Source organism: Myotis lucifugus, unplaced genomic scaffold (assembly GCF_000147115.1).
Source record: "Myotis lucifugus unplaced genomic scaffold, Myoluc2.0 scaffold_384, whole genome shotgun sequence".
Taxonomy (NCBI): Eukaryota; Metazoa; Chordata; class Mammalia; order Chiroptera; family Vespertilionidae; genus Myotis; species Myotis lucifugus.
The window spans coordinates 28,993-51,504 of NW_005871432.1; the positions used below are offsets into that span (position 1 = coordinate 28,993).

General features: G+C 49.2%; 1 protein-coding gene across 1 annotated transcript in view; it reads left to right on the top strand.

The window, feature by feature from the left end:
* The window catches only part of DOPEY2 (dopey family member 2), a gene marked incomplete at its 5' end in the record, with an annotated part of 41,109 nt that extends 27,798 nt beyond the window's left edge, over nucleotides 1–13,311 (top strand). Inside the window, 10 exons of the mRNA XM_014467259.2 lie at nucleotides 1,576–1,661; nucleotides 2,115–2,224; nucleotides 2,342–2,488; nucleotides 3,442–3,503; nucleotides 4,376–4,504; nucleotides 5,703–5,839; nucleotides 7,268–7,323; nucleotides 8,481–8,642; nucleotides 12,202–12,331; nucleotides 12,806–13,311. Coding sequence (XP_014322745.2) covers nucleotides 1,576–1,661; nucleotides 2,115–2,224; nucleotides 2,342–2,488; nucleotides 3,442–3,503; nucleotides 4,376–4,504; nucleotides 5,703–5,839; nucleotides 7,268–7,323; nucleotides 8,481–8,642; nucleotides 12,202–12,331; nucleotides 12,806–13,057 — 1,271 coding nt within the window. The remainder of the gene's footprint in view (nucleotides 1–1,575; nucleotides 1,662–2,114; nucleotides 2,225–2,341; nucleotides 2,489–3,441; nucleotides 3,504–4,375; nucleotides 4,505–5,702; nucleotides 5,840–7,267; nucleotides 7,324–8,480; nucleotides 8,643–12,201; nucleotides 12,332–12,805) is intronic.
* Between the last annotated feature and the right edge of the window lie 9,201 nt (nucleotides 13,312–22,512).

Genomic DNA, 22,512 nt, shown 5'->3' on the forward strand with positions numbered 1-22,512 from the left:
AGCTGTGTCCAGTGGCGGGATTGGGCCTGGCTTTGGTGCAATAATGAACTTTAACCTCAAGACAGTGCTGTAGTAATTGCCAGATTTTTTTTATTTATGTATTTTAGAAATCAGTTTTCTAAAGCTCGAGGTGAACCTTGAGCTTCTCAGTAAGACTTAATTTGCAAAGTATAGAGTACCAGAAATCGGAGTGCTTGGATGCAAACCCAGTTTACACATCAGCCCTGTAACTCAGGAAACAGACTGGGGCTTCGAAGTGGCGTGATTTTCTCCTCTGGAAGATTTTGTGCGTGCCGTGGGCGTGCAGGTCCTCATGTGTAGGCATGTGTCTGGTATGTGCCACGTGCTGTGTCCTGGACACTGGCACCACAGCAAACAAAGTGGGTGGGGCCTGCACTCGTGTGGGGGCGCGGAAGATGATAATCAAAGATTGACTCAACATAGGTGTTTTTTTTTCACTGATGTATGAAGGGAGGTTGTCAGCTGAGGAGGGAGGGTGGTGAGGGCTGTGGGGGGAGCATGTGGAAGAATTGTGTCACAGAGTGGAAAGCAGCATGTGCCGCAGAGTATGTGGCGGGATTACCTGGTAGCATCGGGTCTCTTGAGTTTCATGCCCATGAAATAAAGCAGGATCGTTTCAGAGCATTTAGCTACACAGAACTACCTAGGCTACCTGGCCAGCATTGCGTTTCTCCAGGTGGGAACTTAGGAGGGAGAGAAGCAAGAGAGTTAAGGATGTTTGCGAGGTCGACGCTAGACCATGGGGCGTAGTGGGGGAGGTAGAGCAGTGAAGACCTGGAGGAGCTGCTGTGCAGTTAGGGTGGTAGACTCAGGGGTTGGAGGCCTGTACACGGATTCAGGATTTGCCAGAGCAGGGTTCCAGGAGTATGTGAGCAGGAAAGATAAAAAGACATGGTTCGATCTGGCCTTTGTGGCTTAGTGGTGAGTGCGTCGGCTCTCCCACCAAAGGGCTGTGGGTTCGATTTCCAATCAAGGGCATGTACCTGGGTTGTAGGTTCGATCCCTGGCCCAGTCAGGGCACGTACAAGAGGCAGTCAGTCTATGTGTCTCACATCGATGTTTCTCTCTCTCCCACTCTAAAAAAAATCAATGGGAAAAATATCCTCAGGTGAGGATTAACAAAAACAAACAAACAAACAAAATGGTCCTATCAAGATGCTGGAAATGGAGTTTTTGGAAATTGTGAGGCCAAGGGTATGATGGCTGGCTGAGCAGAGTAAAAGTGACAGTGGCTGGCTGAGCAGAGTAAAAGATTTTGGAAGAGAAAATGTCAAGGGCTCAGAGGCCAGGGTGTTCAGTAGATCATCCAAAGGAAGGTTGAAGTTCCAAGAATGATGCCAAGACTGGACATGGGGAGGAAGACAGTCGGTGCGAATGTATTTGATCAAATATACAGATGGTTCGGTGCTGAAATGGAGCGTGTTGACAGAGAAGAATACCTACGTTACATCCCTGTACATAATCAGTGTGAAAGCTGGGGGCTCATGACTCCCATTCATGAGGGCTCAGTGGCGGCCCGTCCATCATGGTTACACACAGATGCTCCTTTGTTAGCAGATGCTGCTGCCGCTGCTTCGGCCATGGTGTCCGCGTCCGCCCCCTCGGTGTACAGCGTGCAGGCCCTCTCTCTGCTGGCGGAGGTAAGCACACGCCTGACCGTCATCCCTACGGAAGTGATTGCGTCCTGACCTTTGGGAAGATGTCTTCTCAGGTGCCAGGGTGTGTGGGCTCGTTGGTCTCGGCCTCCAGCTGCACCGGGAGGTTCCTGTTAGGCCAGTGATGGCAAACCTTTTGAGCTCAGCATGTCAGCATTTTGAAAAACCCTAACTTAACTCTGGTGCCGTGTCACATATAGAAATTTTTTGATATTTGCAACCATAGTAAAACAAAGACTTATAGTTTTGATATTTATTTTATATATTTAAATGCCATTTAACAAAGAAAAATCAACCAAAAAAATGAGTTCACGTGTCACCTCTGACACGCATGTCATAGGTTCGCCATCACTGTGTTAGGCTGTTCACACCTTGAGGACTACCTTCTTTCCCTCCCTTGGTTCAGAAGATTTCTCTGGTCTCGCACCCCCGCTCCAGGTTCTGGCGTCTCTCCTGGACATGGTCTACCGCAGCGACGAGAAGGAGAAAGCCGTGCCGCTGGTCTCCCGCCTGCTCTACTACGTGTTCCCGTACCTGCGCAACCACAGGTGACGTGCCTGCGCTGTACCCTCCATCTGTGCAGGACAGCAGGTTATGGGAAATGCAGCCGGTGGCTTTCCTGGGCAGCCTCTGACCTTGACCCCTCCCCTGCCGCCCCCATTTAGTGCCTACAACATGCCCAGCTTCCGGGCGGGCGCCCAGCTGCTGAGCTCTCTGAGCGGCTACGCCTACACGAAGCGGGCCTGGAAGAAGGAAGTGCTGGACTTGTTCCTGGACCCCGCGTTCTTCCAGATGGACACGTCTTGTGCGCAGTAAGGAAGCTGTCCTATCCCATGTCCTCAGTCCCCCCCTGGGAAGTCGTCTCATAAATCATTCCACACCTGAGACAGCAGCAGAGTTAGCATCAGCCCCAATACTGGGACATCTGTCACAAACCCGTCTCACTGGGTATTCCTGGGGCAGGAATTAAGTTTTTTAAAAATACGAAGGTGCTTTTTTTATTAAAAGAATTTCAGTGAAGAGACAGTACTACTCTGAAGGCTTACTATGGGGTCCCAGCGGTTCTTGGTCCCGGGCTGCTTTGTCTTGTAATCACGGACTATTGGGCACTGCCCGTCCTTGCCCTTCCCCACTCACACTGACGAGTCCTCACTGACCTTGCAGTGCCCGGCCCTGCGCGGACAGCTGAGGTCCGTGGAGATCCAGCTGCGAGGTGAACTTCCCGCGCCTTTTTCTCGGAGGTCACAAAACCACTCAGTGGTGTCCGCCTGGCGTGGCTGAGCGTGTCTTTATTAACGGAGGAGGAGGGCGGAGATTGGTCAGCTTTCTTTGTGTGGCCTGGGAGTTTGCCCTGCCACCACCAGAGCAGTGGCTTGCACCCTATAACCCTGTTGCCCTTTGGGGGGCCCCCTGGAAGACACGTATTTGTCTTCACTGCTTCCCGTTCTTCCCATCAACACAAGTGTGAACGTATTTAAGGGCAACCTGGGAAAAGCCAGAGTACCTGACAGTGTATGTTTTCTGTTGTGGGAACTGGGAGTTACTCGCCACTCCTGTGTTACTCATCCCGTTAGCTATTCCCTGTCACGCTTATAAATGAAAAGCTCTTGCTTAGCTCTCCCTCATATAAAAACTACTCCTTTCACTAACTTTTCAGAATGTGGTTTTTAATAGATCTTAAAGGGGCATGGTCTTTTCTTGATGCTTTTAATCAGACTGTCATCTTTTGCATATTTAACTAATCTTGCTTTTTTTAAATATCCAGTTGGAAGTCCATTGTTGACCATCTTCTGACTCATGAGAAAACAATGTTTAAAGATTTAATGAGTGAGTTCTCTGTTACTTGCACGTAAGTCACACTTTGAGGGACCAACGCCACTGTCATCAGCTCTGCCCACGTAGTTCAGAGCCCCACTTGCACCTTCATGGCACCACCTGAGCCGCCAACTGCGGTGTGATGAGTGCAGTACGTCAGGACTAGACGAGGGAGCCTTCCCAGCTCCCGGTGTTGGCAACATTCCTTAGCAAAGCTCTTTTGCAACTTTATTGTGGAGAAATACATTACAGAGTCATTATAAGTTTACTGTAATTTATTAGAAGAGTATCTTCTTCTAATCCAGCGGTTCTGTGGGTCGCGACCCCTTTGGCGGTTGAACGACCCTTTCACAGGGGTCGCCTAAGACCATCCTTCATATCAGATATTTACATTACGATTTATAAAAGTAGCAACATTACAGTTATGAAGTAGCAACGAAAATAATTTTATGGTTGGGCGTCACAACATGAGGAACTGTATTTAAAGGGCCAGAAGGTTGAGAACCACTGTTCTAATCCCTTATCACTAGTCTCGTTAAAGACTTAAGTATTTGGCCCAGCCAGGGTGGCTCAATTGGTTGAGCATATGCCCATGTGCCAGGAGGTCACTGGTTCAATTCCCAGTCAGGGCACATGCCATCAACCCAGGCATGTGTTGTTTCTCATCGATGTTTCTATCTCCCGCTCCCTTCCTCTCTCTGAAATCAATAAAAACCAGTTTTTCCTAAAGAAATAAGTATTTTTACAAATAAATATGCAAGTGATTACCACATGCCTTTACTTAATCAAGATCATGGTTTTTCACCAGGGAAGCTAAGAATTGCACTAGTATGAATATCCTATCATTTCTCATAAATGGGACTTACGTCCTGTGTTTATTCTAGGCATGCAGAGCAGTTCCTTAAAACTGTTCCCAAGTTTTGAGCAGAAAGCCATGCTGCTAAAGCGCCAGGCTTTTGCTGTCTTCAGTGGCGAACTCGACCAGTACCACCTGTACCTTCCCCTGATACAAGGTAAGAAGCCACCCCCACAGAGGCCCTGGTTGGGGACCGGGAAGATCTGGAGGCGACACTGTTCCCTTTAATCTGTGTGAGTTGGCTCCCCAGGTGCACGGCACACTTCCCATCCCTTCCTCAGGGTCCTGCACGGATCAGCTCTGCGCCCACATCAGGGTGCCCGTGTTCAGAGACTGGCATCTGCCCAGGCCGGAATGAAACTTAAAAAAATAAAGTTTAACCCCACGGACCTCACCTCCAGGTCATTCCTTGAGTCCCCAGGTTCCTAGCCAGTCCTGCCCCCTATCCCTCACCTTTCAGTTTTCCGCTGGTTGGTTTATGTATTTTGTTCAAGGGTAGTTTTTTAAAATTTCCGTTAGAGAGAGAAATAGAACGTAATATACTTATTCCATCTTGTCCAGAACCAGAAGCAGAAACGCTCGTTTAAATGCCAGCGTGCTTGGCAGGTGTCTGAGCTGTGCATGATCCTTTGTGCTTGCAAAGGCGACAAAAAAACACCAGCAAGCAAGATCAGATACAGAGAAGGGTGTCACTGCGGTGCTGCAGGAATCGCACCAGCAGGACCGTAGCTCAGCTGTTTGCTGCTCAGCTGTTTGCTGCTCAGTTGTTTGCTGTGGCAGTTTATGTTCCTAAGAAACCTTAAATTACGGGAAAATCACGTTGTACAACAATTATTTCAGTAGACAAGTGGGAAGGACTGTTAGGGGCTAGTTGAACTCACAACACTTTTTCCCCTGCGTGTCAAATATACACTTTATTGAATACTATTTTATTCACTCATTCCACTTCCTACTTCTCACCACCAAAATACAGTGTCACCTCCCAACCAGCCTGTATGGTCTGTGGTCCTACCCTCACCAAGGCCGTCTCTGGTTTCTGTGCCTCATATTTCATACTCTTAGGAGAAAATTTAGGTGGTCATTGGTCAGCCAGTGGCTTTCTGGCTTGAGCCAAAAGTTCATGCCTTTCTCCTCCACTGTGCCAGGGGAATGAGAGCCACGGGACCCCTTCCTTCAGCAACGGCCAAGGATGAGGAGGCCGGGTAGACCAGGGCACAGACATCTCCCCAGCACCCGCTTCTTACCTGGGTGGTTGGGAAATGTTGAAGCATTGACAATTCCATTTCTCTTTTTTGTCTGCTGAGAAACTCCAAACTGCATATTTGTGTGACATCTTGAAAATCTTCTTTCCCTAGAACGCCTGACAGACAATCTCAGAGTTGGACAGACACCCCTAGTTGCTGCTCAGATGTTTCTTTTTTTCAGAGTTTTGCTGCTAAGAATATCTCCCCAGCATTTGACTTCCCTGTGGCCAATAATGGTCTCTGAATTAGTAAGTACAAATTCTTACCCTTGCAAGCGAAGTTGGAGCTTTCACAAATGCTTTCTCATATACAGTCATGCGCTACTTGACAGTGGGGATCGTTCTGCGAAGTGAGTCGCTAGGCGAGTTCGTGGTTGTGTGGACATAGAGGCTCTTCCACACCTAGATGGCACACCTGCTGCACACCTGGCCGTCCGGTGTGGTCTGCTCCTAGGCCACAAGCCTGTGCAGCACGTTACTGTACAAACAGCATAAGAGTTTTGGGGTTTGTTTGGTTTTTTTGAGGGTGTGTTTATTAAAGCTGGGACAGTAAAACAAGGAGCGGCCTAGGATAGAAGAAGCAACAGGAGGGCCGAGGCGGGGCTGCTCTGGCTCACTGGAAAGTCAGAGAAAAGGGGGCCTGGAAGACAGGTTTGGGGTTGAGCCCAGGATGAGCTGCCACTGCCCATTGCTCCCCTGGTTGCCAGTCTCACGGGGTCCCTTAGAACCTGGGACATGGATCCTGAGAGGGAAGAAAGGTGTGGGCATGCTCGGGAGGGAGAGCATGCTGGGTTTTCCAGTTTTATTGAGCCATAAGGGGCATACAGCAGTACATAAGTTGAAGGTGTGCAGCATAGTAATCTGATTTATATGTGTTGAGAAATGATTGCCACCCAAGTTCAGTTGCTTTTGTTACCTCATATAGATACATGAAGGAGAGAAAGTTTTTCCTTGTGATGAGAACTCTTAGAATTTCCTCTCTCAACAGCTTTCATATAAACCATACAGCAGTGTTAATGGGAGGCATTATGTTGTTATAGGGGAACAGAATTTGTTACCCCAACATGTACCTTTTTGGCATCAGTATTATTTTAGGCTTGTTAACTAAGACACAGCAGACATGGGAGAAGCTCTGAAAACCGAGTAGAAGCTCCCCTCCGCAGGGGAATCTCTGTAAGGGTGCCTTCCTCCTGCAGCCGGAAGAGCTGGACCACCTGATCTTTAGAAACTTAGTGCAGAAGATACCGGCAGGGCGGGGCAAGGAGGCTCTTAGGAAAGAGAAAGGATTCCAGGACACAGGGTGGGAGGGGCTTTATCAAGCAGATTGCTTGCTCTTTTGGGAAATGTGAGGGCCCTTGTGACAGATGACCTCATTGGTGTTGACCAGAAAATTCCAGACTGGCTGATTAGGATTGTGTTTTTGGAAGAGGTTGCAACCCCAGCTACTCCTGGTATTAAATCTAAGTTCGGTGTCACAGGCTTCAGCACAAGTGATGCCATTTTGGTCCTATGGTTTTCTCTTTAACAGCTGCGGTATCTTTTCATTTTGTTGATTGTTTTTGTTGTGTTTTGTTTTGTTGCTCTATTTGCTACTTTTTATGGACATATGAATTTTAGACATTAAGCTAGGTTTAATCTCTCTCGAATAGTAACTTGAATTCACATTTTATTTTCAAGATTCAGGCATTCATACAGCTCGAGGACGATCTGAAAGAGGATGAGGAATCATTGAGGTAAGGAAGGGTCTGTGCACATGCGTGAAGGTTAGTGGACGTCACTCTGTGATGTAGGGTTACCTGACATCACGCTAAGTACCATTTTCTTGAAGTTCTTATGAAGGGACCAGCTATTTTGATCATTTCTTAAAAGGAAAAACCCTTTTTATGGGCATTATGATACCAGTCCTAAGTTCGTAAGGCCAAAGGTCAAAACGTCAGAGTTTGGAGTAAGGAAAGATTATTGATCAAGAAGGCACCAACCTAGAAGATGGGACTTAATGGTACAGTGGGGCCTTGACTTATGAGTGTCCCGACTAACGGATTTTTCGAGATACGAGCCGTCTCGTGGCCGATTTTTTGCTTTGAGTTGCGAGCTAAAATTCGGGTTATGAGCCAGCTTCAGATACCCCACCGCTAGTTGGCGCAGCAAATGTCAGAGTAATTTGACATGCGAGTAATTTGAGTTACGAGCTCCGTCACGGAACGAATTAAACTCGTAAATCAAGGCCCCACTGTACTTCAAATTCATCTTAAGAAAGTGCAGAGCCGAAACCGGTTTGGCTCAGTGGATAGAGCGTTGGCCTGCGGACTGAGGGGTCCCAGGTTCGATTCCGGTCGAGGGCATGTACCTGGGTGCGGGCACATCCCCAATAGGAGATGTGCAGGAGGTGGCTGATGGATGTTTCTCTCTCGTCGATGTTTCTAGCTCTCTGTCTCTCTCCCTTCCTCTCTGTAAAAAATCAATAAAATATATTTTAAAAAAAAAGAAAGAAAGTGCAGAGTTCAGGCTTCTTTTATGTCAAGGGGTGGACAGGTGGGAGGGGCAGAAGTGATTGACAACTGCAGGCATAGGTGGGGAGAGGTTGTGCTTAGTCTATAGACCAGAAGTTCCTGCAGATCTTTGATAAACAATACATACTTCCCTTATCTCCTGGGAGAGGCAGTTTCTGGTAAGGGCCATTTTTGTAAAACTCAAGCCACAAGCAGAATTCCTCTAATGATTCGCGTGTCTGTATGCAAAAAGCTATTTGCCTGAAGGCCATGCGAACAAAGCTGCTTGAATAGATAAAGTCAGAGAGGCCCAGCACTTCACTGTTATAGCTGCATCTGCAAAGGGACTGCAGCAGATTCCAATGAGCTTCTAACGAGTTTCTTTTTCTGCACATTTATAGAAACAGCAATAAAATCAACAAAACAAAAGTTTCAGTTCCTGACGGAAATGGACCCTCAATGGGGGAAATGCCCCAGAGCGAACTCATCTTCTATTTATCAGCTTGCAAATTCCTGGACACGGCACTTTCTTTTCCACCTGACCAGATGCCCTTATTTCAGACGTAAGTCCTGTAAGACCTCGTGTCCTCTTAGAAGTAGGAGGGCCTTTCCTGTACAGCATGTGAGAAGCCACAGTACACTTACTGGTGGCCAGTGAGCCCACTCGGCACACTGAGGTTCAGATTACTGACACAGTGGTTTTGTGAATTTGGCTCACAGTAGTGTGTTATGGGTGTGTGTGTGTGTGTGTGTGTGTGTGTGTGTGTTTAAGTGCTTTTTGCTACTAAATGCTTATAAAACAAGAGTTACGCACTGGTGGTCCTCACTGCATTTGTGTAGATTTGTTTGTTGTCTTTGTTTTTCATTAAATAACTAGTGGCCCGGTGCACGGATTCGTGCACATTGAAAGGAAATTAATTAGAAGAAATATTTTAATATCGTTATTCGCCCTTTCTCTATAATAGAAGTGTCAACCAAATTCACGATCGACAATGACAGATGGAAACACGCGTGCGATTGGCGCCAGCGAGAGCTTTATGTGTATTGTACATGCGCAAGTCAACTTAGCCTTTTATAGACATAGAATAAACTTGCTTAATTAGGCCTGCTTTCTGATTTAGCTAAACTTTTCCCAGCCCAGTGAATCACCCCAACTTCTCTTTCAGGTAATTGTCAGCAACACAGCAGTAAATATCAACACGAAGCAGATTATTATTGTAGATCACACAAGGAGAACAAAGGGTAAAATATTTAACTAGAGCAGTGTTTGACTATATTCTGTGCAGTGAAAAAACCTGAAGTCATTTTCAAGGTCCACCATTTCTTTCTTCTTTTCAGTCGGGTCAAGTTTCTAAGCTTTCTAAATCTCTATTTTCCGGCTAATGAAAAGAAAATAGGATTCCACTGAGTCTCCTATTTACCTACTCCAGGACTTCTGTGAGGATCAAATGAGATGAGGCACGGGAAAATGCTTCACAGACATTTGGTTAAAGTGTAAAATGTTTGCACCTGACTATAAAGCAAGTCATGTTCCTGGGCTGAAGAAACTCCAAGGAGGCTAGTTGCTAGGGAGAGGAAGCCAGGTGTTGCTACATGACGTCATTACCTGGCGCCCACAGCAACCATTTCGTGCTGGGCTGGGCTGTGGACCACATTTTGCACCATGGGGTCTCAGCAGTGTTGGCTGCGATTTGGTGGGCTGTCGCTCTGGGGTGGTGGCGGGGCCTGTGTCCCACTTGGGGGAAGCCGAGTGTTGCTTTGTGGGCGCCAGGTCAGTGGTGCTATTTCTCTGTGCCTGTCACGACAGCTGCTGCGTTGAGCATCTGCCCCCTGGTGTTCAGTGCGCATCATAGTGACTGGTCAGGCAGGTGGAGGGACACTTAGCATATTAGCCTTTTATATATAGAGATTTGTATATATAGATTGGGACATACCATCTCCAGTTCACACTGCCCCTCTTGGCTCACATTTCCTGTGGGCTTCACACAGCTGCTCATCATTTAGTTTTGTGCCAGACACCACTCCTCTCGTTCCATTCCATTAAGGAGGGTAATCATGTGGGAACGTTTGTGGTTAAACGTGTGTCCTTAAATGCTTGTTACCACATGAAAGAAGCGGATGTGGAAAGGTTACATGCTGTGTGATCCCAACTGCATAACATCCCTTAAAAGGCAAAACCAGGAAGAGAGTAGAAAGATCAGAGGTGCCCGGGGTCAGGGAGGGAGGCAGAGCATGGGCTTCTTCAGGCAGTGAAACTGCTGAGCGTGCTATTGAGTGGGTGGTTTTATTGAGCAGAGTGATTGCTTTAGAAGAATGAAGCCACAGACCAAAGGTGATAGGTGAAAAGTACAGAAACTGTATTGCAAGCAGATACTTCCTCAAAACCTTAATTCTGAATTCTAAGCCTAGCTCTAGCTGGTTTGGCTCAGTGGATAGAGCATCAGCCTGCGGATTGAAGGGTCCCAGGTTCGATTCTGGTCAAGGGCACATGCCCAGTTGTGGGCTCCATTTCCAGTGGGGGGTGTGCAGGAGGCAGAAGACGATCCATGATGCTCTCTCATCGTTGATGTTTCTATCTCTCTCTCCCTCTCCTTTCCTCTCTGAAATCAATAAAAATATATTTATAAATAAATAAGTAAATTCTAAGCCTCAGACTCTGTTCCTCTGGACGGACAGAGGGGCCCCTGAGAAGGATGACCGCCGCTCTGTCTTGAGGCATTAAACAGGCTGGAGACGCCCTTTTCTATCGTGGGACCTTAGCCCTGTGCTCAGCTTCCACGACGCGAACACCTGCACTTCCTCGTGTGGTTACCTGGTCGGTTGGGGTCACTGTTGGTTGATCTTGTAGCTCTCCCAGCTGTGCTGGCAGAGAAGCCGAATCTTATAGCCTCCCCGCTCCTCAGTCAGGGCTGCTTTTGGCCAGACTTATGGTCACTTCAATGCTCAGGCCAGTTACCCTGTCTGTCCTGGGGTTATGGTGTCTTCGTTGCTTAGGCCAGAAGTATTTCTGTTTGCCTGTGGCATTCCTCTGTCCTCTGTACAATAAGATAACACCCTGGCGCCTTCAAGTCTCATTCCTTCCCATGGACCTTTTTCATTCCTGAAGCTCCCTAAACCTGCCTACTTTACCCCTAAAACTGCTTTCACTATAACAACGGCACGTGTCACTGTGTATTAGTCTACCAGTGGTTCTCGACCTTCCTAATGCCGCGACCCTTTAATCCGCCGGGTACTTGTATGTGGGCGTATCTGCATGTGGGCGGGCCCGCCTGGAGACGGAGAGAGGAGCGGCGTCTCGGTTCCTAAGACCATGGAAAATATGTGTTTTCCGGTGGTCTTAGGCGACCCCTGTGAAAGGGTCATTCGACCCCCAAAGGGGTCGCGACCCACAGGTTGAGAACCGCTGCTCTAGACCCACGGGATGCCTAGCAGCAGCGAGAGGGAGCCCGTGGTGAACCATGACCCAGGGTAGTGATGATGCGTGCGGGATGTGATAGTGGGGAGGCCATGCCTGGGGGGCAGGGGGTGCTTGGCAACTCTGTCCTTTCTGTTCAGCTTTGCTGTGAACCTAAAACTGTTCTTAAAAAGAAAGACTTTTTAAAAAGTGGGTGCTGATGTACATGAATATGCAGAGCAGCATTATTCCTAACAGGCAAAGAAAGGAGACGACCCCGCTGCCCATCAGATGCTGAGTGGGAAGTCACATGATGTCTGTCGCGCAGCGGGGTCATTCCGTGGTAAATATGAAGGGAGCACTGGCACCCGCCACCATGCAGGGGCCTCGACAACACGTGTGAGGGAAAGAAGCCAGGCACACGGACCCGTGTTCTGTAATTCCATTGGTAGGAAATGCCCAGAATAAGAAACTGCGGGATAGAAACTAGATGAGTGGTTGCCTAGATGGAAGGGGTGTAGGGGACTGAGAGGGGGCTGAGCAGGAATTCTTTTCGGGTAATGAAAATGGTCTAAGATTGCTTATGGGGATGGATGTACAATTCTGCAATATACTAGAAGCCATTGGGCTGCACACTTTGCCCAGGTGAGCTGTGCGGTACGAGGATTTTAGCGCAGTAACACTGAAGAGGCTCTGAGCAGCGTGCTGACCTCGCATTCTCCCTGCAGGTACAGGTGGGCGTTTGTTCCCGAAGTGGACACAGAGGGCCCCGCCCTCCCAGCAGAGCTGGAGGAGGGTCAGCAGGAATGCACGCCCCACACCGTGAGGATTCTAGAACTTCTAAAGTTAAAATATGGGGTAGGTGTTTTCCTTTCCAAAATGTCTACTCACGGAAGACGGGAGAAGGCTAAGGGAAGTATGTCAGTACGCCACCTGATTTCAGTCACTTGGAATCATTTTCAAAATTTACCTGAGTATTAAAACTTGGAGATGGTTACAAATCCCATCTTTAGTTTTTCATTTATATGTCACTCTCCCATCCCAGCTGCTAAGAGGCAAGGCTCCCTGGCTAACACAGTCATGTCGACGCAGTTTATTACTCAGAGGAGGGCAGGGGCCTCCCGTGGGGTGGGCTTTGGGTGAAATCTGGTGGGAAAGGTCGCTTGAAGACCTAGCCTTTGCGGTTCTGCCGCTGTCCTTAGAGCTGACATGAGGCGCATGAAGAACCGTCTCTTGGGCCTGGCCGCCCGCATGCACTTCACTTGGCTCTCTAGCCCTTCGCTGAGACATGTCGTTTGTATGGTCTTTTTGTTTTGTGCTTGTTTTTGCCAGGAAATCAGCAGCTCTGATGAGATCACCATGCAGAGAGGATTCCCTCTTCTGCGCCAGCACTCGGTGTCCAGCCTGAGGCAGCTGATGCCGTTCTTCAGGACGCTAAACTGTACTTTTAAAGCCCAAAGCAAGCCGCCCGCGGACACCCGAGGTCCTCCGCTCCGGGAGGGCCCTGTCATGGACAGCCCGAGGGTCTTGAAACAGCTGGAGGGGTGTGTGGAGTGCGATTTTCTGGAGCATCTGGAATGTTAGCCTCCGAGACAGCTGGTTTCGTCCCTTTACTGCGTCTTCAGCGGAAGCGGATTCTGCACAGGGAGCGGCCAGGCAGGCTTTGCAGACACGCTAGTTCCGCTGGGACATGGACTTCAGGTCATTTCCTGCTGAGCAACCAGTCACACTTCCCCAAAGGCCTTGTAATATATGTGGATTGAATTATATGTTTCTTCCTCAATTTATGTAAAGAAAATAAAGTTAATATATCATCTAACGATTGCACAAAAGTTGAAGTATGAAGAGTCATTCTCTTTGTCGACGTAGACACATGGGTCTGCCTAGTCTGTTTCTCTAAAAACTAACTGGTTGAATATTATTTTTAACCTTTCACACACATTCCTTTAAAGTGTCTATTTTAGTACCACATTTTAGAACTAAAATGTATTTTCTGAAAACAGTAATTGCCCATTCAGCAGTGGGTGCTGGAAGAGGCCATCTGAGTGTATTTAACTCCTGCCCATTAAAATCATGTGTTTGCACTGTTCAGCTGCGTAAGAAATGCCTCGTTTTCAGCTTTCACAGCTGTCACCGTAAATATGTTCCACCGTGACCTTGCCAGCACGTTCCAGTTAGCGTAGGCCAATCAGCGTGCTCTCGGAGCCTCTGGTGCCCCAAACAGCTCTAGGGAAATTCCCTCTCGGACTCTTCCCTCCCCCTCGCTCCTTCCGGGACCTCTGCCCCTGTGCACACCTCGCTGCTCATTAAAGTGATCCCTCCCCAGGCACGGCCCCCAGCCTGGCAGCATGTCACCCATTGTCTCCAAGCCTGTCTAACCCTTAGTTGGTCTCCTGCCAACCACCCCCGTGGAGTCCTGGCTGGGCGCCCCTCTGCTGCGGCTGGCCTCCCAGACCTGCCTGTGTCGCGCCCGCCTCGGCCGCAGCGTGCAGTCCCTTCCCTGGCCCGGTGACGCCTGCTGTCCTGTCCTGACAGTGCTCGCAGACGGGTTGGGGCCTGACGAACGATGGGTCAGTTTTTCCTAACATCCCGCTACTTCTGGTTTGTGTGCAGGGCAGCACTTTGTGTCATTAGTCCCAACAGAGGATCTGGGGAGCACAGAGCCACGTGATTCCCCAAATAAGAGCTAGAAATAAGCACCCAAAGGTGCCGCTAGATATCATCCTATATAATAAAAGCCTAATATGCAAATTGTCCCCTCGGGCAGTCTTTCTACCAGGAGTTTGGGAGACGGAGTTCGACCGCTCGCTATGACGCGCACTGACCACCAGGGGGTGGCGTGGAACATGGTGGGCCTTGGCAACGCGGCGCTGGCAGCAGATGGCAGTGGAGCCGCTGCCAGCCCCGATGGGCCCTGACGAGAGTGGGACCGCGGCGGGATGGTGGAGCAGGAAAGCAGGCCGCGCCAGGCCAAGGTGGGGTGCCAGGCAGGGCTCCAGAGCTTCGAGACTGGGGCTGTGAGCCTGGGGGCGCGAGCTGGGGTCCGATCCCCACAGGCCACCCCAAGGCAGCCCACCCATGCATGAATTCGTGCACCGTGTCTCTAGTGATAGTTATACAAACAGGTGTTAAAAATCACATGCGGCCCTAACAGGTTTGGCTCAGTGGATAGAGCGTCGGCCTGCAGACTGAAGGGTCCCAGGTTCGATTCCGGTCAAGGGCATGTGCCTTGGTTGTGGGCATATCCCCAGTGGGGGGTGTGCAGGAGGCAGCTGATCGATGTTTCTCATTGATGTTTCTAACTCTCTATCCCTCTCCCTTCCTCTATGTAAAAAATCAATAAAATATATTTTTAAAAAATCACATGGGAATTGTTTTTGGGTGTCAGGGGATATCTTTGAAAACATTTGCAAGTTTGGCCACTAAAATTTTTTAAGGTATTAAAGTATAGAATTATAAATCCTATGTAACATACTATGCGTTACCTACAATCCAGGTTTTGAGGAGATAACCATGTGCTTGTTAATAGTTAACATTTAGGTAGGTATAAGTGTTCCATCCATCAAAATTTACAGCAAAACTAATCGCTTATGAGTGGATAAAAAAGCTGTGGTACATTCATACCATGGAATACTATGCAGCAGTAAAAAAAAAAGACTCTCTTACCCTTTGAAACAGCATGGAGGGATCTGGAGAGTATCGTGCTAAGTGAAAAAAATCAGTGGGAGAAAGACAAGTATCACATGATCGCATTCATATGTGGAATCTAAGTAACAAAATAAACTGATGATCCGGAGGCGTGGAAGCATGGAACTGGGTGAGGAATCTCAGAGGGAAGGCAGGGGGGAGGGGGGGAGGTAATCAACCAAAGACCTTGGATGTATATGTGCATAACCCATGGACGCAGACAATAGGGTGCTGAAGGCCTGGGGGGTGGAGGGAATATCAATGGAAACTACCTCTTCAAGTTGTTGCAACCACCCCCCAGGCCTTCAGCACCCTATTGTCTGTGTCCACACACCCCTGTTTCTCCTAGGGAGTAGGGGCAGGTTGGAGGGGGTCAGTGAGGGAAAAAAGGGGACATGTAATACTTCCAACAATAAATTTAAAAAAACATAATTGCTTATTTATAGCATCAGTAGCTATTATGCCACGAAAGGCAGTGCTTATATCTGTATTTAGATTTACAAATTTTTTTTTCTTTTTTTTTTTTCTCTCCAGTATCTAAAACAACTTAATGGTCTCTGATAATACCATATGTAATTTAATCCTTATTCATTTAAGAGAAATCATTTTGTTTTTTACATTTTTTTTTGCTCAACAACTTTTATTTATATATTTTTATTGATTTCAGAGAGGAAGAGAGAAACATCAGTGATGAGAGAATATCATTGATCAGCTACCTCCCACACACCACACACTGGAGATCAAGCCCACAACCTGGGCGTGTGCCCTGACCAAGAATTGAACCGTGACCTCATGATTCATAGGTCAATGGTCAACCACTGAGCCACACCAGCTGGGCTATTCAGAGAAATCTTACAGGGCAGGGATTCAAAACACACCCCTGTTTCTCATAGAACACTAAAGAAGTCTCACAGCCCTAACCGGTTTTGCTCAGTGGATAGAGCGTCAGCCTTCGGACTGAAGGGTCCCAGGTTTGATTCCAGTCAAGGGCATGTACCTTGGTTGTGGGCACATCCCCAGTAGGGGATGTGCAGGAGGCAGCTGATCGATGTTTCTAACTTTCTATCCCTCTCCCTTCCTCTCTGTAAAAAATCAATAAAACATATTTTTTTAAAAAAAAGTCTTACAGCCCTGGCCGGTTTGGCTCAGTGGATAGAGTGTCAGCCTGCGGACTGAAGGGTCCCTGGTTGGATTCTGGGCAAGGGCACATGCCGGGGTTGCAGGCTCAATCCCCAGTAGGGGGTGTGCAGGAGGCAGCTGATCAATGATCCTCTCTCATCTGTGATGTCTGTATCTCTTTCCCCCTCTCCTTTCCTCTCTGAAATCAATAAAAATATATATTTAATGAAAGAAAAAGTCTTACAAATGCAGTGTATATTCAACCTCCTCTTTCTCAGTGTGTATTACAGTAGTTGGGGATATAGGCTCCGACGTCAGCTGGCCTGGGTTTGACACTCAGCTTCCCCACATACTAGTCTGGGAACATACTTTGTGTCTCAGTTCTCTCATCTGTAAAGTGGGAATATCAATGGAAACTACCTCTTCAAGTTGTAGCAACCACCATCTCTGCCACCCCTGTGATCGATATAAACCTGTTTTGTTTTCGTTGTTGTAGTTAATCCTAATCTTAGGATATTTTTCCATTGATTTTTTTAGAGAGAGTGAAAGGGGGAAGAGAGAAAGAGAGAGATGTGAGAGAGACACATTGATTGGTTGTCTCCTGAACATGCCCATACCGGGGTCAGGGATTGAATCTGCAACCCAGGTACAGGCCCCCGACCGGGAACCGAACCCTCGGGCGATGCTCTGACCCCTGAGCACACTGGCCAGGGCTATACCAACGGTTTTGGTCATGCACCCATCAGTAAAAATGAAGCCTGTGCCCACCCCCAGTATCCATAAGCCTGCCTGTTACAATAACTTACCTGAGTCCCAACATACAGGGTATATGTGATAAAAGAGGAAATCGGTATTTTTACCTGAAGACAAACTGTATTGTGTATGTCGTAAGAGGAAATGGAGGAAGCTATGAGGAAAACGAAATTCGCAGCTCTGATATCCTCTTCCTCCTTCCCCCCCCCCCCACCCCAGGGCCCTCTGTGCCCGCCTTGGAGATGACAGCTCCACTCGGCTCCTCCCAGGGGGTGGGTGCCAATGGCCACCCAGCAACCCAAAGGCTGCTGCCCTGAGGGCCAGCGGTGTGTCAGGACGGGCATCGCCACGGGTGGCCCCAGCCGATGACACTGCTGTTCTAACAGCTGCAGGTGGCGCAGGGGTGCAGCCGGGTGTGGTGGGAAGGGTGCCGGTCCCTGGGTGCTCTCAGGGTTCCCACTCTGCGCTGCTGCGTCACGTGCCTGGGTTTCTTTCCGACCCCACCCTCTGGAGGTGCGGACCGAGCCAGCAGAGCCAGGAATTGAAACCTGTCATCTCACTCCGGAGCCCTGTTCTCAGCCCCTGTGCGAGGAAGTCAGACAGGAAACCCGAGAGGTCAGCCGTGGGTAATGCCCGGAGGACAGTTTCGGAGACGACCCGCCCTCCTGACTTCCCGCACAGTCACCTTGCTGAGGGCCACAGCACGAGGGGGGGCGTGTGGGGCGTGTTGTGGCGGAGGACAGGCCCTGTCTCCCAGGACCTGCATGTTCCGCCCAGTTGAATAGGGAGGAGAATTGACCAGGTTTGTGGAAATAGTTGATGGAGTTGTGTTTTTTTTTTTCCATTTATTCTTTTTTTTCTTTTTCCAGTTGATGGAGTTTTAAACAAGGACCTGGGAGACCGGACAGAATTCTGTGCCATCGGAATGACATGCTCTGATGTAAGACAGTGCCTTCTCCCAGCTACTCTTTGCAATTCAGTGGCTTAGTTGGTTGAGCGTCATCCTGTGCATCAAATGTCACCGGTTCGATTCCGGTCAGGGCAGGGAAGGGAGAGAGATAGAGAGTTAGAAACATCGATGAGAGAGAAACATCGATCAGCTGCCTCCTGCACATCTCCCACGGGGGATGTGCCCGCAACCTAGGTACATGTCCTTGACCGGAATCGAACCTGGGACCTTTCAGTCCGCAGGCCGACGCTCTATCCACTGAGCCAAACCGTTTTCGGCAATAAAAATATATTTTAAAAAAATTAAAAAAAATAAAATTGCTCTGAGCTATTATCCACTGACTATTTCAGCATATATCAGTCATAGGAGAAAACAGGATCCCTCCTGCATTGCTACAGGGAATATAAATTGGTGCCAGCTATGTGGAAGAAATTTGGCAATTACTATCAGAACTATGAATGGATATATCTTTTGACCCAACAATTCTACTTCCAGGAGTTAATCTGATATACATACTGTCGGGTCTGAGCCCCTGTGCCGGGGCCTGGATCTCCTGGGACGCCAGGTATTCCACGGAGAAGCCCTGAGAAGCTGTGCGTATATAAGAGAGTCTTTATTGTAGGAGCCAATGGCCATGTAGCCGTTGCTGCTATAGGAGCTATTAGACAAAGCAGTTCTTCAAAGGAAAGCCCCATCCAGTAGCGGTACCGTCTGGGTAACAATACATCTTTCCTGCAAAGTAGCAGTTAGCCGCCAACATGGGAGCCCTACGGGGCCATCATAGGAGCTACATGCAGGGGTGGGCAAACTTTTTGACTCGAGGGCCACAATGGGTTCTTAAACTGGACCGGAGGGCCAGAACAAAAGCATGGATGGAGTGTTTGTGTGAACTAATATAAATTCAAAGTAAACATCATTACATAAAAGGGTATGGTCTTTTTTTTTTTAGTTTTATTCATTTCAAACGGGCCGGATCCGGCCCTCGGGCCGTAGTTTGCCCACGGCTGATACAGCCTCACTAAGCAGCCACCTCTGAGCAAGCTGACTGCTGGTCAGTAACATCTATCTATCTATCTATCATCTATCTATCTATCTATCATCTATCTATCTATCTATCTATCTATCTATCTATCTATCATCTATCTATCTATCTATCTATCTATCTATCTATTTATCTATCATCTATCTATCTATCATCTATCTAACTCAGAAGCTGCCTCCTGGTGGTCAGTGCTTTCCCACAGCCAAACTCCCGTGGCCCCTCCACCCAGCCGGCTAATCTCCCGTGGCCCTTCCCCCCTGCCGGCCGGCCCCTGACTGGCCAGCCAACATTCCACGGTCCCTCCCCCCTGCCAGCCAGCCCCCCCCTCATAGGCCCTGATTGGGGGGCTGGCTGGTCAACCTCCCGGGGTCCCTCCCCTTGGCTGGCAGGCCCCCCAGATGGACCTCAATCGCCAGCCAGGCCGAGGGACCCCATCCATGCACAAATTTGTGCAATGGGCCTCTAGTCTATAATAATAAAAGTGTAATATGCTAATTAGACCGGACATCCTTCTGGACGACCTTCTGGACAAAGCCGCAGGGGCAGGGGCCGAGGCAGAGGCAGTGGCCGTGAAGGCGGGGGGGGCCAAGCCCCTTGCACCCATTTCGTGCATCTCGCCTCTAGTGCTTTAATACTAACTTAGACAAAAGAGGCTTCTTGCCGAATAGTGACCTCTGTCTTGTGGGTTATAGCAGGGCGTGCGGGCGCAGTGTGCATGCAGTAAGATAGCGTGTCCTTGCTTCTTGCACCTGACGATAGCGTCTTAGCCTCGAACACTCCTGATTAGGATTCCCACCCTCGAAGTGGCCTTGAACATCCTTTGCACTCTAGACAGGGTCCCCACACATACATATGTGCAAAATGACTTATGCACCAGTCACTCCTCGTAGCATTATTGATAAGAGCAAACGTTGGAGGCGCCCTGTGTCCACAGGAGGAGATTGGCTAAGTAAATGACATCCACATAATGCAATGTGAGGAAGCTCTTTGTGGAAGGCTCTCCGAGATACACTGTTCAACATAAGAGAAGATGCTAACGATAGGTTTGTGGAAGCGAACAAATAGTGTACAGAAGCAATGGCTAAGCCTCCTTCAGGGAGACACAGCTTTGGGTGTGAATCCTCCGTCTCCTTTACTTCCTACAAGAAAATAAAACTACCTATTGACAACTGTGTCTCCTTTTTGAATAGAACCCCCCAAGCAAACCCCTTAAATGTGGTAACAATTTCACATTGTGTTTGATTTTTATTTATTATATACATATATATATTATATTACACACATATATATTATATATATATATATTATTGATTTCAGAGAGGAAGGGAGAAGGAGAGAGAGATAGAAAGAGCAATGATGAGAGAGACTCATTGATCGGCTGCCTCCTACACGCCCCCTACTGGGGATCGAGCCCACAACCCAGGTATGTGCTCTGACTGGGAATCAAACCGGGGACCTCTTGGTTCACAGATCTATGCTCAATCCACTGAGCCACACCAGCCGGCCGGGTGATAGCCTGAAGTTCAAAGCTCAGCATGATCTTAGAGATGTCTGCCACACCCAGTTCCCTCATCAGCTGTATCATTTTTTGTTTGTTTATGTAAATAAAAGCACATGCTGACACCTTCCTCCCCCCACCCCTGCAGGTCTGTATTTTGCTTCTCACTTGGCCTCATGCTCTGAAGACCTTCACAGCAGCACGCAGCTCCCTCTCGCTCTTGCTCTCGCTCAGAGCTGCCTGGTGTCCCAGCAGCCCGGGCGCAATAACCCAGGCCCTCCCACCCTCTGCCCTGCGGGCTCTGACCCAGGAGCCATGGTATAGGGCAGTGAGGGCGAACCTTTTGAGCTCGGCGTGTCAGCATTTTGAAAAACCCTAACTTAACTCTGGTGCCATGTCACATATAGAAATTTTTTGATATTTGCAACCATAGTAAAACAAAGACTTATATTTTTGATATTTATCTTATATATTTAAATGCCATTTAACTAAGAAAAATCAACCAAAAAAATGAGTTCGCATGTCACCTCTGACACGCATGTCATAGGTTCGCCATCACTGGTATAGGGTGTCCCAAAATTCACGCAAGAATTGCAAATCTTGCGTGAATTTTGGGACACCCTATATATGTAGGTCGCTGTGCAGGTGGCCGGTGTGACCCAGTTGCCGAGCTGGGGCTGCGGCCCAGGTCCCTGTGTCTCCCTACCTGTGGGGATAGACAGATCCCTCCCCGATGCTGCTGCTTCCACACCCACCTCAGGGTGCAGCACCTGCTCCCAGGCCCAGCCCAGTGCCGCTGGCCTGCGGACGGTGTGCTCATCTGTGGGGGGAGAAATGGAGTCTGTTAGTCTCAGTTGCATTCCTGTTGTTGGGAACGAAGAGCCACTGGACTGTGTGTTCTTGGAAGAACGAGCAGAACCTCTCGTCCAACACCCAGCACCGGCTTTGGGAGGCGCCTAGTGAGACCGCATCGCGCACCACCCTCCCCTCCCCTCCGCCTCGGGGGTTCCCTCTGGATGAGGAGGAGGCGCACAGCACGGGGAGACCCGCTGAGGCCGTCTTCCTGCTCCCGTTTGGTGGCTGAGCGGTGGCCCAGGGGCTTGGCCGATGCCAGCGGGAGCGAGTCAGGCTGAGCCAGGGCGATCCCAGGGGGCGCCGTCTCGGCACCCGGGCCCCTCCCCGGCCAGGCCGGCGTCCCTCCCCTCTGAGCGGGGTCCGTGGGCGGCCTGCCAGGCCGTGAAGACCCTGGAGCCTTCGTGCGGCCCCAACCTCCGCCCCTGTGCTCACCACCACCTTGGTCGCAGCCGCAGGCCCCTGGTCTCCTTGGGGTGACCTCGCCCAGGGCGCAGGCTGCCTCCGCCAGCGGAAGCCGGTGGCTGAGGGTTGGAAATACACAGACATTTTTAATGGAAGCAAAATGGGGCAACGGCGTCACGGCCATAAGGGATTGAGCTCAGGCGAGGCAGGGCGGGCGCTGTGCCCCTGTCATGGAAGCCACAGAGGCCTGGTGGAAGGGGTGGGGGCTGGCCGTGGGGGGCCTGCGAGGAGCCCAGGGTGCCAGCTTCATCCCTGGGCAGGAGCGGAGGCTCTGGCCCAGCTGGTTCTGCGAAAACCTCAAGGGTGGACACCTGGCGGCTCCGAGTGGCTCCTCAGCTTAATTACTTAATCACACCCCACGGGTAATCAATCAACCCACAAGTATTTAATCATAGCATGCTAGGCTAGAGTGAGCCTGCGAGCTGAGTGAGCGAGCCTGCGAGCTGGAGGTGGGCCGGGTGCGAGCTGGAGGTGGGCAGGGTCCTATATTGTGTTTTTTTTTTTTTTTTAAAAAGGGGCGTGGGGAGCAAGAGTTTATATGTATAGGTAAGGATTTGCTTGTACACAAATGAAATATGGTCTCTTCCTGTTGCTCCTCTAACAAATGACCAAACACATAGACCAGGGGTCCTCTAACTACGGCCCGCGGGCCACATGCAAATACAAATATTGTA